Raw genomic sequence first — 18,309 nt, 5'->3', positions numbered from 1 at the left:
TAAATGTTTCTGGGGGCAGGAATCTGGTGGAGCAGTTAAGCTTACAGATGGTGTCCTTGGTTTTTAAAATAAGGATATTGGATATAAAAATAGAGATCTCATACTAAGCCTTGATAAATTATGGTCAGATTTCAGCTCATGTATTTTGTACAATTCTGGGCATTACACTTTATGAAGATAAAAGACTGGGATTTTTTTCCTGGATGAGACAGGTTGATGCTAGATGGAAGAAAAACTATGAGAGGATTCAACATTATTAAGAATTTTGATTGAGTGAGGCGAAGCTTTTTCCTTTGGAAAGAGATCAATATCAGAAATCAGGGGTTTAAAGTAGATAGCAAAAGTACTGGAGTTGAAATTATATTTTATATTACTTAGATTACTTATAGTGTGGAAACAGGCCATTCAGCCCAACAAGTCCACACCGCCCCGCCGAAGCGCAACCCACCCATACCCCTTACCTAACACTACGGGCAATTTAGCATGGCCAATTCACCTGACCTGCACATCTTTGGACTGTGGGAGGAAACCGGAGCACCCGGAGGAAACCCACGCAGACACGGGGAGAATGTGCAAACTCCACACAGTCAGTTGCCTGAGGCGGGAATTGAACCCAGGTCTCTGGCGCTGTGAGGCAGCAGTGCTAACCACTGTGCCACCGTGCCGCATTAGGAGAAATGCATTTACACCATCTACAAGGAGTGCAATGGAATACTCCCAACTTGCTTGAATGGTTGCAGCTCCGATAATTCTCAAATAGTTTGACATGATCCAGGACAAAGCTGCCCATTTGATTAGCACTACATCCACTTCCTTGGTCACGACGGTACATTGACAATGTACCTCTACAAAATGCTGTACTGCCTGAATTCATGATTCACCTGCTGGAGGGAGGAGGCACTGCCTCAGGGTATGAATGACATAAATATTGTGCCCTGTTCCAGAACAAAGGCAATCACAGTGCTTGCAGAAGTATCAAGGCATCTTTCTGCCAAACATTATGAGAAACAGTACTTGAAAGTGTTGTACCATTACAGTGCAGATTTTGGCTGAACAAATCTAACCCAAATCCAGTGTGTTTTCAGAACAGTAAGATCTACAACTGACTTGATATCTTTAGCCCCACAACTGCAGGGAAAATATGATCAAGGCATTCAGTTGTGGAAATGGAGATTTTCTATTTAAGGTGAACAAAATGGTCTTCCTTTCAAGGATCAGTATAACTAACAAACTGAAAGATATGATCCAGCTTTGACAAGGCAGCATCAGAACTCTAAGTTCTGTAATGGGGTTAAACAACGCTGGTGTTGACACCCTGGCAACTCTTCTGTTTGTTGCTGTAATTTACCTTTAGTATTCAGAATGTGCTCTATCTCCCTTTCAAGGAGAAAATGAGGACTGCAGATGCTGGAGATCAGTGTGGCACTGAAAAAGCATAGTAGCTCAGGCAGCATCCGAGAAGCAGGATATTTGACTTTTCGGGCCGATGTCCTTCATCAGGAATGCTGAGGGCGAGGGCAGCTGAGAGAGAATGTAGATGGGGGGCAATGGTGACAGGTTGGAGGGGAGGGTGAAGTGGATAGGCAGGAAGGAAGATGGACAGGTAGGACTGTTCAAGAGAGCGGTGCATAGTTGGAGGGCTGGATCTGGGATGGAGGTGGGGAGAGAAGTTGAGGAAACTGGTGAAATCAATATTGATGCTGTATGGTTGGAGGGTCCCACAGCGGAAGATAAGGCACCCTTCCTCCAGGTGTGAGGTGTCTTGGATTTGGATTGGAGGAGGCCTAGGACTTGCATGTCCTTGATGGAGTGGGAGGGGAGTTGAGACAGGACGCGAACTTGTGGAATGTTTCAGGGAACATTTCTGGGACACATGCACCAAACAACCCCACCACCCTGTGTCCGACCAGTTCATCTCCTGCCTTAGGACCATGCAATCACATGGCATCAATGTCAGTTTCCTCATCTCCCCACCACCTGATCCAACTCTCCAACTTGGCACCACACTCTTGAACTGTCTTACCTGTCCATCTTCTTTCCCACTTATCCACTCCACTCCACCCTCCCCTCTGACCTCTCACTATTACCCCGCCATCTGCATCTCTCTATCACCTTACCCCCTGCCCTACCCCCACCCTATTTATCTCTCAGTCCCCTTCCATCAGCATCACACTCCCTCCCCCCATATTATTGATGGAGGGCTTATACCTGAAATGTTGAAGCTCCTGCTCCTTGGATGGTGCCTGACCTGCTGTGCTTTTCCAGCACCACTCCTATCTCCCTTTCAACTCAAACAGAACCAGCCAACCACCCGGGTCTCTGTGTTCCAATACTGAACTATACCATGGAGGCAAAAGGCCAATTATATGAGGAGCTGGACACTGTTCTAGGTGTAAACCCTAAGACAGGATATTGTTATATACTGTGGGATTTCAACCCTGAGTTGGACAGGGACCATGTTGTATGGCCCTACTGATTTCGGCACAGTGGTATAGGAAAGATAAGTGAAAACGTAGAAGAAAATACTTGAGTTTTGGTGACCTTAGGGTAAGGGCAACCTTTTAGCTTTGAATGAAAAGGCTTCTTTTAATGTATTTAAAAGTATTCTGTATCAAGCCAGTGATGTATTAACTATGAATTCAGGAGATTGTTAACAGAGTCACATCTGGTGCCACTGTATTGGCACCTGGATTTCTCATTATACTTTTCAGTACCATTTGTTTTGAATAAGATTTTTGTTGTTCAAATCTCATGGTGGTTGCAAAGTTCAAGTAAGCGCTGTCAATTTTTACAGAGTCAGAACTTTTACAGACCGTTCAGCCCACTGTGTCTGAGTACTCAGTAGGAGCCAATTCATAATAAGCATGTTTGATTCTACTGTTGATGACCAAAAACAGGCCTTGATTTTTTTAAATGCTTTTTAATGCAAATGTACAAATAAACTGTAAAAGTTTATATGCTGTAAAGAAATAAACTCACCAAGTAGTTTCATTAAATAAAACAATCATTTGATTCAGTCTGGTGTATAGGCAGAATGATAACATACCCAATTAAATAATGCATTGCAGCTCATTCAGTATTTTCTGAATGCTACTCATGATACATAGTTTACTTCAAATTCAGGTGATTTAGCTAAATTTTATATGTGGCAGAAAATCTAATGCAAAATTGTTCAATCCTTACTTACACCTTTAGTTTTAATGCTTATAGTTTTGCATCAAGGCCTTTGTAAATTATTACTCACCACCTTCAATACTGTACACTAGCTCAGCATTTTGACCTTTGTCCTTGTCTAGGGCTGTAACTTGCAGAACAGCAGAGCCAAAAGCAGCAGACTCAAAAACCGAACCATTGTACACAGCACTAGTGAAGTAGGGGGCATGATCATTGGCATCATCTACATTTATTATAATTCGTACCAAGTTACGACGATATGGAAACTCTTGATCTCGGACCTGGTGAAATAAATTTAAAAGTTAGAACAGCAACACTGTTGTAGCAGCAGCATCTTCCTTGATAAAAACAGATGTAATGGTAGCAATTGCAATCATCCTTGCATTACCTTCCTGTTCTCTTTGGCATCATAATTTTTGTCAGATATTAAAGGATTATGAATGTTTCATTCTTGTTCAGTAAAGGGAGTAAAGATGAACCAGTCAGTGTCACATTGACCATGGAAACCACTTATAAACAATAATTTGGAACAAAATTAACAGTTGCTAGGATAGGCATAAATTAATTTGGGAAAACCATAATGGACTTATTAAAGGCATTGATTGAGTTTTTGATGTGATAACAGGAACGAACGATGAAGGATACATATACATGGAATTTGAAAGGTGTTTGAAAAAGTGCCATGTAACAGACTCCGCATCTAAACTGAAACCCATGGGATAAAATGAAAACTGATATGACCATGAATTGATTAACAGAAGACAAAGAGTGGAGGCAAATGGTTATTTTTCAGATTGGAGAGGATATACAGTAGGATTCCCCAGAGATTAGTAGAAAAAATTTCTTTTCTTGACCAATATTAATGACCAAGTCTTAGTCGTACACAGCATAGTTTCAAAATTTTTGGATGACATGAAACTTGAAAGCATATAGACTGCAAAGAGGATATTAATAAACGTCAAGATGACATAGGCTGGTGGAAATGAGGTAGATGACATTTAATATAAAAGAACATGAAGTCATGTATTTTGGTTAAGAAGAGAGGCAGTATAAACTAAAGGGTTCAACTGCAAAAGTGGAATGGGAACAGTGAGAGACCCAAGGGAATATGCAAATGATTATCTCAACTTGCCAGACTAGTTTAAATTATGATTAAAAAAATACACAGGATCTGACTTTATAAACCAAGGCATATAGTACAAAAGGAAGGAACTTACAAAGAACATCAATGAAACACTGGCTTGGGCTCAACTGGAGTATTGAGCCCAGTTCAAGGCATTGCACTTTGAAGAGGTTCTGAATGTTTCAGCAGGGTACAGATAAGATTTACATTAATGATTCCATGGCTGAGCAAGTTTAGTTACTGATTAGAAAGGCTGATGCATTTCTCATTAAATGGAAGGAAGTTGGGAGGAAATATGACATATGTTATTAAAATTATGAAATCCATAGAATGAATATAGAGAAACAATTTCAATTGATGGAACATGAAGCAAAAAACTCTGATTAAATGGGTTTGGCGGAAGCCCCAGTGGTCACGAGGAAAACAACTGATTACACAGTAGATGATTATATTCTAAAATACACTTCATGGAGCTGCAGACACAAAAAATAAGTTTGACAACAATGGTAACTACAGAACAAGAACCGCAAAACTAGTGATTAAATAACAGATTTTGGTATATACAGGAATTTGCTTCAGTGAATGGGAAGTTGCTGTCATGTGTTTTACCAAAAAACGAGTGGTCCAAGAGAGGGAGCTAGAGACAGCAAGACCAAGAGTTGAAGGCTTGAGGCTTTCATCAGTTCTGCAAGGAGGTGATATATGATTGACAAGTGACATGAAGGTTATGGGTGACAAACAGAAAAGTCAAATCAAGGCCACAATGAAATCAGCTATGATAATACTATAACAGGATTTTGTGGCAGGTTGTTGTGCTGAAAGCATTGTTAAGTACTTAAAGATAGAAATATTGCAGTGCTAATGGGTTAAGGGCCATTGGTAGAAGCAGCCCAGTCCCTGTTTAAGAGATGCAGAACAAAAGCAAGATGCTACAATTCGGCTGATTCTGATGACTATATATTTCCAAAGATCTCTCACATCAGGAACTATCCCTTTACGTTGGAAAATTCAACATGTCACCTTGTGACTTAAGGAAGGTAAGGAATTATAGACTGGTTAGCTTAACATCTGTTGTTGACAAATTGCTAGAGTCTATAATTAACAGTGACTAAAAACCTTGAACATGTTCAAATGACTAGACAGAGCCAACATAAATTTACAAGGGATAACTCATGTCTGAAATTGTTTTTAAAAAGGCCTCAATTATTCATTGCATTCATTTATGGCTTAGGCAACGAGACAAAAAGACAAAGGTCTGTACTTGACAACAACACAAAGGTTTGCAGTATTATAAGTGATGTAGATGAAAATGTAAAATCAGAGACATGTCATAAAGACTAAATGAATGGGATAATCATAACAAATGGATTTCAATGTGGACAAAGGTAAGATCATCCACTTTAGACTTAAAAAGGAGAACGAGTGGAACAGTATAGGCAGAATAGAAGAAACTATTTCCACAAGTTAAGGAGTCTAAACACTAAACTTTACACAAGTGAAATTTGGACATAGAAAAGATAACTGATAATAAACATTTGCATCGCTCTTCCATAGATGGCGATTGATGCCTGATCAATTGTTAATTTTAGAAGTAAGGGTGGTAGAGTTTTGTTCTCGAGAGGATGAAGCAAATTAAGATGAGGCAAAGGTCTAGAGACAGAGTTTAGAGACAGCTCTGATCTGATCAAAAGTTTGAACAGGTTCCAGACCCTAATTGGTCCTCTATGTTTCTATATTCCTAAATAGAATGCCCATTAATGAACTTGTCATCTTTAAAGATATATAATTTACATTTTTATGACAGTTTATATTACAAGAGTGGTTTCTGAGAGCTCAGTTTTGACTGACACACATTTGGGTTACAGACAGGGTTTAATACAACTCTGATTCACTAAGCTGCCTGACAACAACATTTTGCAGAGTTATCCCTTGGACATTCAGAAATATATACACTAATGCTTTATTTCATGATAGCTGTTACAATTAGAGTTGAAAATTCCCAAACATACAAGAATATGTGCCCAGAATGTGAAATACCAATACCTAGTAGCTTGTTGAAGTATGACTGACAGAACAGACCTGGGACCTGGTCTTCTATTAATGATAAAAAGCTCCCCTGCGTCATTGTGGCCAGGATTGATCAGTTGAGTTGTCAGTCAAATAATCTCCTGTCTTTTCATTTGCATTTTTCCCAGCAACTGGGCTTGACTGCCTATCATTTCAAAGATATGTTGATGTCAATAGCCTTTAGTAAGCTGGAATGGAGGTCAGACACAGAGGATGGAATTTTCAGTTGCCAGTCAGGGGCAGAAATGAGAGGGGACATGATTTGAAAAGTGGATGAGAAGAGACACTTAAGTAGACATTCAGAAGCATCGAGAGAAGCAGGCAAGAAAAAGATCTCAAAACAGATTGCTAGCAACAACTAGAGCAATTAGCAAGATCAGGAATCTAAGAAAGGCAGTTGGCATCACCTAGAGGAGCTGGTGAGAAAAAGACTCCAAGACAAGCAGATAGAGACAGAGCTATTTTCTATTTTTCCCGTCTCTAATTTAAATAGTCTGAAATTAGGCTTAAGGCAAGGCAGAGCTTAGTTGTGTGGAAATGCCCATCCTGCACTAGGTGGAGAATTCTGGATGCTCCATGTGGCCTAGGCAGTCACATAGGCAGGAAAGTGTCTTCAGCTCTAGATCTACAAAGCTGAGAATGACTAGCATAGACTGCTTAAGAAAGAAACATAAGAACTATGAGAAGGAGTAGGCCATTCGGCTCCACCATTCGAGCCCACTCCACCATTTAATAAGATCATGGCTGATTTTTTTGTGACCTCAGCTCCACTTACTCACCCCACTTCACTGGGGAGGAATTCCACAGATTCACAACCCTCTGGGTGAAGAAGTTCCTTCTCAATTCAGTCCTAAGTCTGTTCCCTCTAATTTTGAGGCCATGCCCTCTTGTCCTGGTTTCACCTGCCAGTGGAAACATCCTCTCTACTTCTATCTTATCTATTCCCTTCATAATTTTATATGTTTCTATAAGATACCCCTCATTTTTTAAATTCCAAAGAATATAATTCCAATCTACTCAGTCACTCCTCATATGTCAACACCCACCTCCAGAATCAATCTAGTGAACTTCCTCTGCACCTCTTCCAATGTTAGTGCATCCTTTCCCAAGTAAGGAGACCAAAACTGCATGCAGTACTCCAGGTGTGGCCTGATCAGCACCTTACACAGCTGCTACATCACTTTCCGGCTTTTAAACTCAATCCCTTGAGCAATGATGGACAAAATTCCATCTACCTTCCTAATTACCTGTTGCACCTGCAAACCAGCCTCTGTGATTCATGCACGAGGACACCCAGGTCCCTCTGCACAGCAGCGTGCTGCAACCTTTTACCAGTCAAGTAATAGTCCTTTTTACTGTTACTCCTACCAAATTGGATGACTTCACATTTAACAACATTGTATTCCATCTGCCAGATCTTTGCCCACTCACTCAAAGTATCGATGTTTCTCTGCAGAGTTTCACAGTCCTCTGCACACTTTGCTCTGCCACTCATCTTGGTGTCATCTGCAAACTTTGACATACTAGGTGTAGTCCCCAATTCCAAATCTTTTATGTAGATTATAAATAATTGCGGTCCCAACACCACTCCCTGAGGCACACCACTAGTTACTGATTGCCAACCAGAAAAACACTCATTTATCCCCACTCATTGCTTCCTGTTAGTCAACCAATCCTTTATCCTTGCCAATACTTTATCCATACCGCCATGCAGCAGTCTCTTGTGTGGCACCTTGTCAAAGGCCTTTTGGAAATCTAGGTACACCACATCTACTAGGTCCTCGTTGTCCACCTTGCTTGTAATGTCTTCATAGAATTCCAAAAGATTTATTAAGCATGACCTGTTCTTCATGAACCCATGCTACGTCTACGCAATGGAACAATTTCTATCTCGATGCCTTGCTATTTCTTCTTTGTTAATAGACTCAAGCATCTTTACCACTACAGAAGTTAAGCGAACTGGCCTATAATTCCCCATGTTTTGTCTCACGCCCTTTTTAAACAGTGGCATCACATTTGCAGTTTTCCAATGTCTGGAACTGCCCCAGAGTCCAGCGAATTTTGGAAAATTATTACAAGTGCACTTGCTATTTCTCCTACCATCTCTTTGAGCACCCTGGGAGGTATTCCATCAGGGCCAGGAGACTTGTCTATCCTGAGTTCCATTAGCTTGCCCAACATTATCATTTCTGTGAAAATAATTGTTTCCAGGTCCCCACCTACCTTCGTCTCTTTGTCAATTACTGGCAGATTAAGATCAGGCAGACAGAGGTGAATGGGTACTGTCAGTCAATTGGAAGGGCCAGGCAGATAGTTCAGGAGATCCCCGAGTCCATCACATTCACCATAAGTCCGTAGAAAATTGGAGCACGAGTACAGCCGTTCAGCTCCTCATATCCACTTTGTTGCATTTTCCCCATAACCCTTGATTCCCCTAATGATCAAGAATCTATCTCAGCTTTAATTATACAAAAGGCATCTGTCTTCACAGTTCACTGTGGCAAGGCATTCCAAAGACTGCTAACCCTCTCAGATAAGAAATTCCTTCTCATCTCAGTCTTAAATTGGCGTTCCTTTAATCTGACATGATGTCCTCTGGTACTAGACTCTCATGAGACAGAACATCCTCTCAACATTTTTCCTGTTAAGCTCCTTCATAATCCAATATGCTTCAATGAGATTACCTCTTATTCTTCTAAACTCCAGTGAGTAGAGTCATAGCCTGGTTAACCTTTGCTCATATGACAATCCTCCATGCCATGGATGTGGGTATGTTTGCCAACCTGGGAAGTTGGTTTGTAGACATTTTGTCCCCCATCTAAGTGATACCTTCAGTGCTTTGGAGCCTCCTGTGAAGCACTGATGTACTCTCTCTTCTGGAATTGATTTGTGACCATTCCTGCTGCTTTGGTTGCCATTCCAGCAGTTTGTTGCAATGGCCAATATATTGGGTCTCGATGTGTTTGTTGATGGAGTCTGTGGATGAGTGTCCCGCTTCTAAAATTTCTCATGGCTGTCCTCTGTTTAGCTTGTCCTATGATCGTTGTGTTGTCCCAATTGAATTTGTGGTCCTTGTCATCTGTATGTATGGGTACTAGGGACTATGGGCATTTAGTGGCTGGTTGGTGTTCCTATGAACAACTCCAATTCATATATGGATGTTGAAGGAATCAAATACTACCACCCTGTGTCAGATACAGACCACCAATCAACAACCCATAAGCCAAAGAAACACTCAGGCAAAATAGCCGATTCATACGGATGCATACAACAGGCAAGAAATTGTGCACCAAAAACTGTTAATGTCAAAAACAACCAACCAGATGTGGACTGTGACAATTGATCAGGGCATCACCATAGGACAGAACCGAATCACATACAAAAAAAGGACTACAAAATGACTAAGCTGACCAACAGCAGGGAAGATAACATGACAGTCACCTGGATAAGAAGCCTTTCCAATAGACAGCTCATAGACACAGAAGCCAAGGGACTCAACTATAACCACAGGTACATAAAAACACCAATCTTTCTAGCTGCACTGTAATGTTCACTCAGAACTAATGGACTAACCAAAGAGACACAACAAGCTGCCAGACAAACCATTGTACACTTACTAACAAAGAAAAAAAATAAATGAACAATCTTAACACCAAACAGAGAGAAGCCCTCAATATACTCAAAAAGGATGAGGACATAATCATAGCACCAGCAGTAAAGGCAGAATGATTTGGATAAAATCGAATATTGATATTCAGAAAGCATAGAAACTACTTGCAGATACCAACACCTGCCTACAGAGGGAGTGTGACCCCACTCCACAGCTAACCAACAGAATAAACAACAGTGTACAGACCTTACAAAAAAATGGGCTGACAACCAGGATTGACCTATAAAGGATGAAGCCGGAAAGCAACAACACTCCAAGATTTTACGGATTACCATGGTACACAAACCAGACATACAACTCAGAACCACTGTGGCACTTCCAGGAACTCCATCACATAAATTCGCAAAAGACCTTCAACAAAAACTGAAACATCTTACCAGCGGATCCAAACACTCCATACGATCATCACACGAATTCCGAGACAACATCAAGGACATAAACATGGACATGGATGAAGTGATGGCCTCATGTGAAATAACGGCACTGCTCACTTCAAGTGACAAAACTCTAGCCAGAGGGACAATAGCCAACCTCCTGGACAAACAGAACAGACAGCATCACGGGGAACCTATCAACAAAGACTGCATACTTAAACTACTTGACCTGTGCTTGGCAACGCACTTCACATTCATCAAATATATGAACAGATCAATGGGACACCAATGGATTCACCCATCTCTGGACTCATAGCACAAGCAGTGACGTGGAGACTTGAACAAATAGCCCTCTCACAAATTCAACCAAACTCTGGATCAGAAACGTGGATGACACTTTTGTAACTATTAAGAGAACAGAAGTCAAGAACACACACCAGATTATCAACACCATGCTCACAGGGATCAGATTTATGAAAGAGGAGGAAACCAGCAATCAACTCCCATTGCTGGATGCGATAGTAAAAGGAACACAGAAAGATGAATGCACCAAAAAGGTGTACACAAAAGCCACACACAAGGACCAGATTCTGAACTACAACAGCAACCACCTGAACACACACAAGAAAGCTGTCTTCACTAAGAATGGATATCCCGACAACTTCATCTGCAGAAGCCTACCAGATAAACAACACAATGAGGACATGCCATGATCCAACACACTAGCCATGCTACTATATAAAAAAACATGTCCCGGAACTAACAACCGGACTTCTCTGACTACTCTGATTCATGACCACACATAAACCGACAGCCATGCTCAGACGAAGACGCACCAGAACAAAAGACCCTATACCCATCATGTGCAACATTAAAAGTAATTTACAACACTCCATGCAAAGGCTGCATGAAACAGACTTTTGTGGGGTGTCTGAATGGGATATTCTTTGGAGGGTTGGTGTGTTCTTGATGGGCCAAATGATCTGCTTTTCTCAGTAGGAGATTCTATGGTGCCACAGTCAAAGACGTCTCAGAATAATTATAGGATGTTCCTTCTATTTTGGGTGGGGGGGGGTGGTAGTGTGAGAGAAAAGCTACACCTTGTGCCCCACGTTGGCACCGATGACGTATGTAGAATCAGGAATGCAATTCCAAATGTAGCATTGAGGCAATTAGGTGAGAGACTGAACTCAAGGATCTCTAAGGCTGTAGTCTCAGGATTGCTCCCAGTACCACATAGCAATGGGTATAGAAGTAGGAAGTTTGAGTAAACATGGAAAAGTAGAGCATGAAGAACTCTAGATTTATTAGCATTAGGATCATTTCTAGGGTAGGTGGGAACTTTAAAAAGCAAAGGTAAGTTACATCTTAAAATTATTAGAATCAATACCCTCATGGAGAGATTTGCTAGTGCTGCTGCGGAGATTTTAAACTCATTTGTCAGGGGAACTTATAAGTAAATTCAAACAGAAAAATGAAAAGTATGGGAGATGAAAAGCTGTAAATGAAAGTGGAAAGTAGAATAAACAAATCCTAGAACCAAACAGGGTCAAATTATAGAATAGAGTTAAAAAGAAAGAAAACAAAATTAAAAATACATTAAGGACAAAAGGCGGCCTTTGTGTGGAGCCGCAGAAAATGGGGGAAGATACTAAATGAATATTTTGCATCAGTATTTACTATGGAAAAGGATATAGAAGATATAGACTGTAGGGAAATAGATGGTGACATCTTGCAAAATGTCTAGATTACAGAGGAGGAAGTGCTGGATGTCTTGAAACAGGTAAAGGTGGATAAATCCCCAGGACCTGATCAGGTATACCCTAGAACTCTGTGGGAAGCCAGAGACGTGATTGCTGGGCCTCTTGCTGAGATATTTGTATCATTGATAGTCACAGGTGAGGTGCCGGAAGACAGGAGGTTGGCTAACGTGGTGCCACTGTTTGAGAAGGGTGGTAAGGACAAGCCAGGGAACTATAGACCGGTGATCCTGACGTTGGTGGTGGACAAGTTGTTAGAAGGAATCCTGAGGGACAGGATGTACATGTATTCGGAAAGCCAAGGGCTGATTAGGGATAGTGGGCGGCACGGTGGCACAGTGGTTAGCACTGCTGCCTCACAGCGCCTGAGACCCGGGTTCAATTCCCGCCTCAGGCGACTGACTGTGTGGAGTTTGCACATTCTCCCCGTGTCTGCGTGGGTTTCCTCCGGGTGCTCCGGTTTCCTCCCACAGTCCAAAGATGTGCAGGCCAGGTGAATTGGCCATGCTAAATTGCCCATAGTGTTAGGTAAGGGGTAAATGTAGATGTAGGGGTATGGGTGGGTTACGCTTCGGCGGGGCGGTGTGGACTTGTTGGGCCGAAGGGCCTGTTTCCACACTGTAAGTAATCTAATCTAATCTAATCTAATCAACATGGCTTTGTTCGTGGGAAATCATGTCTCTCAAACTTGATTGAGTTTTTTGAGGAAGTAACAAAGAGGATTGATGAAGGCAGAGCGCTAGATGTGATCTATATGGACTTCAGTAAGGCGTTTGACAAGGTTCCCCATGGGAGACTGATTAGCAAGGTTCGATCTCACGGAATACAGGGAGAACTAGCCATTTAGATACAGAACTGGCTCAAAGGTAGAAGACAGAGGGTGGTGGTGGAGGGTTGTTTTTCAGAGTGGAGGCCTGTGACCAGTGGAGTGCCACAAGGATCAGTGCCGGGTCCTCTACTTTTTGTCATTTACATAAATAATTTGGATACGAGCATAAGAGGTTCAGTTAGTAAGTTTGCAAATTACACCAAAATTGGTGATGTAGTGGACAGCGACGAGGATTACCTCAGATTACAACAGGATCTGGACCAGATGTGCCAATGGGCTGAGAAGTGGCAGTTGGAGTTTAATTCAGATAAAGGCGATGTGCTGCATTTCGGGAAAGCAAATCTTGGCAGGACTTATACACTTAATGGTAAGGCCTAGGGAGTGTTGCTGAACAAAGAGACCTTGGAGTGCAGGTTCACAGCTCCTTGAAAGTGGAGTCGCAGGTAGATAGGATAGTGAAGGCGGCATTTGGTATGCTTTCCTTTATTGGTCAGAGTATTGAGTACAGGAGTTGGGAGGTCATGTTGCTGCTGCACAGGACATTGGTTAGGCCACTGTTGGAATATTGCATGCATTTCTGGTCTCCTTCCTATCAGAAAGATGTTGTGAAACTTGAAAGGGTCCAGAAAAGATTTACAAGGATGTTGGAGGATTTGAGATATAGGGAGACACTGAACAGGCTGGGGTTGTTTTCCCTGGAGCGTCTGAGGCTGCGTGGTGACCTTATAGAGGTTTACAAAACTATGAGGAGCATGGATAGGGTAAATAGGCAAAGTCTTTTCCCTGGAGTCGGGGAGTCCAGAACTAGAGGGCATAGGTTTAGGGCGAGAGGGGAAAGATATAAAAGAGACCTACGGGGCAACTTTTTCACACAGAGGGTGGTACGTGTATGGAATGAACTGCCAGAGGAAGTGGTGGAGGCTGGTACAATTGCAACATTTAAGAGGCATTTGGATGGGTATATGAATAGGAAGGGTTTGGAGGGATATGGGCCGGGTGCTAGCAGGTGGGACTAGATTGGGTTGGGATATCTGGTCGGCATGGACGGGTTGGACTGAAGGCTCTGTTTCCACGCTGTACATCTCTATGACTGTAAGTGGATGTGTTCGAAATTCTGGGAAGCATCAAGATAGATAAGTCCCTGGAGCCAAACCAGATTTACCCAAGGTTAATACAGGAAGTGAGGAATGAGATTGCTGCACCTCTGGCGATGATCTTTGCATCCTCACTCTCGATGGAAGTAATATCAGATGATTGGAGACAGGTGAATCTTGTTCCTCTGTTCAAGAAATGGAATAGGGCAAGCCCTGGGAATTACAGACCAGTCAGTTCTACGTCTATGGAAAGCAAGGAACTGGAAAGGATTCTGAGAGAGACCATTTATGAATATTTGGAAAAACATAGTTCGATGGAGTTGGCAGCCAGAGATATTTACTCAGGGCAAAAATGGCTGTCACGAGGGGTCATAATTTTAAGATGATTGGAGGAAGGTATAGGGGAGATGTCTCTTTACGCAGAGAGTAGTGGGTGCGTGGAATGCACTGCCAGCTGTGGTAGTAGAGTCAGGGACATTAGGGACATTTAAGCGACTGCTGGACAAGCACATGGATGGCAGTAAATTGAGGGGTGTGTAGGTTACATTGATCTTAGATTAAGATAAATGCTCAACACAACATCATGGGCTGAAGGGCCTGTACTGTGATGTACTGTTCTATGTTAATGAGAGGTGATATCATAGAAACTAATAAAATCATTAAAATGATGGTCAGAGCAGGTGTAGAAAGAACATTGTTCGTGTAGAAGCTAGAACCAATGGACACAGTCTCAGAAAATAGGCCAGTTAGCTTTGAGGTGGTGAGGAAGTCACTGGATGCAAAATGTTAAGCCTGTTTTTCTCTCTGTTGCTGGGCCTGCTCAGTTTCTCCAGCACTTTGTCTTTGTTTTAGATCTCCATCGTCCGCAGTTCTTTGTTTTATATTAGGTGATTAATTAATGGAATGCTCTATTCTAGAATTCATTGGAAGCTCAGTTATTAACCAAGTTCAAGACAGAAATAGATAGATTTCTAGTTACTGATGGCATCAAGGATTACTAGAATCATGCAGGAACACAGCTTAGGCAGATGATCCACCATAATCTAGAATGGCAGAGCAGGCTTGAAGAACCGAGTTCTTGACATCGGCAGCTATGTTGCTAAAATCACATTCCTGAAGGGTAGCACTGGGACCTGTTGCTTGTGATTTTCATGGCCACCTTAGCTATGAGCTGGAGCAGGTCTGACACATTCTACTGTTCTCTTGGGTATTGGGAGCTCTCCTGTGCAACAGGATGAGAGAGAATGGTCAATGAATAGGTTTCCCACTCTCAACTCTCACAGTGCTCTCACACAAGCAGCTGAATTCATCAGCGGTGCCATTTTAATGTCACACAGTAACGTGACTAACACCTCAATGATGTAGCTGGATGCACACTCTGATGATGTAAGAGAGAACATGAACATTCTGTTTGCTAGGTTTGCATGCATGCTGCAGTTTTCAGAGTTAAAGTCACATGGGTACACCTTGACATTTGCCTTCCAGAGCCAAAGAAATAATTAAAGTGCTTTGGGCACTAAAATCATGACATCACAGTTCCATCATCACCAGCCATATCCTTCGGGTTTCCTTCTGGAGTTTCTTCCAGTCAGATGTTGAGAGGAATATCTGCAGCCTTGCTGAGGGCTTCTGGGATAACGTAAAAGTCAGGAGGCAATACATGCTTGCTGATGCTAACAATGGCAGCCTTATTCTGATATTCTCCAGGGTATCCAGCTTCGAGGAAAGTAATAGGCCCAGTAATGACTGCTTCTCCTTTTGAAAGACCCTAGGGTTCTATATAACCTGAGGCTTCTTTCTGCACCAAAACTACCCCTGGGTCAATGAACTAACATCAGTTTAGAAATTGCATTGTGTCATGGGTTTGGACCTAGAACCAAATTGACAAACAGGTTCAACAATTGGAAATTTAGTTTAGAGAATCTGAGTGCCTTCACGTTTAGCTCAGCCAAGTTTCAGGCAATTAGTAAACAAAAATTAAAGAATAATTACAGATGCGCCTATTTAATTAGACTGTGCATCAGTCTGCCTTGCAAGAGTAGAAGAAATGCAAGCTGAGTATAGGTAAGAATAGCATAAAGCTAAATTGTGAGGACTTGAACTGTTAAATATTCAGATATCCAAACTGTGAAGGTAAAATTTTGACTGCGAGGGATGCTGAATCTATTTGACAGACTAATGATACCCATGGAATATGGATTTGACATTTGTAACAACATTCTATGAACTAATAAGTAGAAATCAACATCGTCTATATTTTCCAATGTTTGCAGCCTGCCCATTTGAATGCATGGTGCCACTAAATTTTTCCATGACAGCATATGCTTATCTTTAAATTTATATTAAAGGGGCCAACTTTAGTAATTTGCGCAGTTTCTTTTAGGTTTCGGGCAGCCTCATGCTGACCCAGCTTATAGGGAACATTGCCCACAACGTTAGAGTCTGAAAGTCAGAGAGATATACAGCAAGGAAACAGACTCTTCACCAAAGTTGTCCATGCTGACCAGATATCCTAACCTAATCGACTCAGCACTTGGCCCATATCCTTCTAAGCCTTTCCTATTCATATACCCATTCAGATGCCTTTTAAATGCTGTATTTGTACCAGTCTCTACCACTTCCTCTGGCAGCTCATTCCATACATGCACCACCCTCTGTGTGAAAAAGTCACTCCTTAGGTCCTTTTTATATCTTTCCCCTCTCACCCTAAACCCATGCCTTCTATTTCTGGACTACCCCACCCCAGGGAAAAGACCTCGTCTAATTATCCTATCCATGCCCCTCATGACTTTAATAAACCTCTATAAGGTCACCGCTCAGCCTCCAATGCTCCAGGGAAAACAGCCCCAGCCTATTCAGCCTTTCCCAATAGCTCAAACCCGTTAACGCTGGGAACATCCTTGTAAATCTTTTATGAAGCCTTTCAAATTTCACAACATCCTTCCAATAGCAAGGAGACCAGAATTGCACACAATATTCCAAAAGTAGCCTAACCAATACCCTGTACAGCCACAACATGACCTCCCAACTCCTATACTCAGTGCTCTGCCCAGTAAAGAAAAGCATACCAAATGCCTTCTTCACTATGCTATCTGCCTGCGACTCCACTTTCAAGGAACTATGAACTTGCACTCTAAGGTCTCTTTGTTCAGCAACACTCACCAGAACCTTATCATTAAGTGTATAAGTCCTGCTTTGTTTTACTTTTCCAAAATGCAGCATTCCTCGCATTTATCTAAATTAAAGTCCATCTAACACTCTTCAGTCCATTTGCCCATCTGATCAAGATCCCTTTGTACTCTGAAGTAACCTTCTTTGCTGTTCACTGCACCTCCAATTTTGGTGTCACCTGCAAACTTACTAATTATACCTCCCTCCTATGTTCACATCCAAATGACAAGAAATAGTGGACCCAGCACTAATCCTTGTGGTACGCCACTGGTCACAGGCCTCCAATCTGAAAAGCAATCCTCCACCATCACTATCTGTCTTCTACCTTCGAGCCAGTTATGTGTCAAAGTGGCTAGTTCTCCCTGTATTTCATGAGATCCAACCTTGCTAACCAGTCTCCCATGAGGAACCTTGTTGAAAGCCTTATTGAAGTCCATTTAGATCACTGCCCACATTAATTCTTTTTGTTACTTCTTCAAAAAACTCAATTAATTTTGTGAGATTGATTTACCATGCACAAAGCCATGCTAACTATTCTTAATCAGTCCTTGACTTTCCAAATACATGTAAATCCTGTCCCTCAGGATTGCCTCCAACAATTTACCCACCACTGATGTCAGGCTCACCAGTCTATAGTTCCCTGGCTTGTCCTTACCACCTTTCCTAAATATGGCACTACATTAGCCAACCTCCAGTCTTCTGGCATCTGTGACTATCGATGATACAAATATCTCAGCAAGAGACCCAGCCATCACTTCCCTAGCTTCCCACAGAGTTCTAGGGTACACCTGATCAGCTTCTGAAGATTAATTCACTGTTATGCATTTCAAGACATCCTGGACCACCTCCTCTGTAATATGGACATTTTTCAAGATGTCACCATCTTATTCCCACATTCCATATCTTCCATGTCCTTCTCCACAGTAAACACTGATGCAAAATACGTTTAAAATCTCCTCCATCTCCTGCAGCTCCACACGTAGGCTGCCTTGCTGATCTTTGAGGGGACCTATTCTCTTCCTAGTTACCCTTTTATCCTTAATGTAT

General features: G+C 41.9%; 1 protein-coding gene across 18 annotated transcripts in view; it reads right to left on the bottom strand.

Annotated features, from left to right (window-relative positions):
• LOC140481497 (protocadherin Fat 3-like) overlaps window positions 1-18,309 on the bottom strand; it is a 792,082-nt gene that overhangs the window by 149,749 nt on the left and 624,024 nt on the right. For all 18 annotated transcript variants that reach the window (XM_072577785.1, XM_072577787.1, XM_072577788.1 and 15 more), the window contains one exon: window positions 3,245-3,455. In XM_072577785.1, the coding sequence (XP_072433886.1) occupies window positions 3,245-3,455 (211 nt within the window). The remainder of the gene's footprint in view (window positions 1-3,244; window positions 3,456-18,309) is intronic.

This window comes from Chiloscyllium punctatum, chromosome 9 (assembly GCF_047496795.1).
Source record: "Chiloscyllium punctatum isolate Juve2018m chromosome 9, sChiPun1.3, whole genome shotgun sequence".
In the NCBI taxonomy this organism is placed as follows: domain Eukaryota; kingdom Metazoa; phylum Chordata; class Chondrichthyes; order Orectolobiformes; family Hemiscylliidae; genus Chiloscyllium; species Chiloscyllium punctatum.
This window is presented reverse-complemented; position numbering and strand designations above follow the sequence as displayed.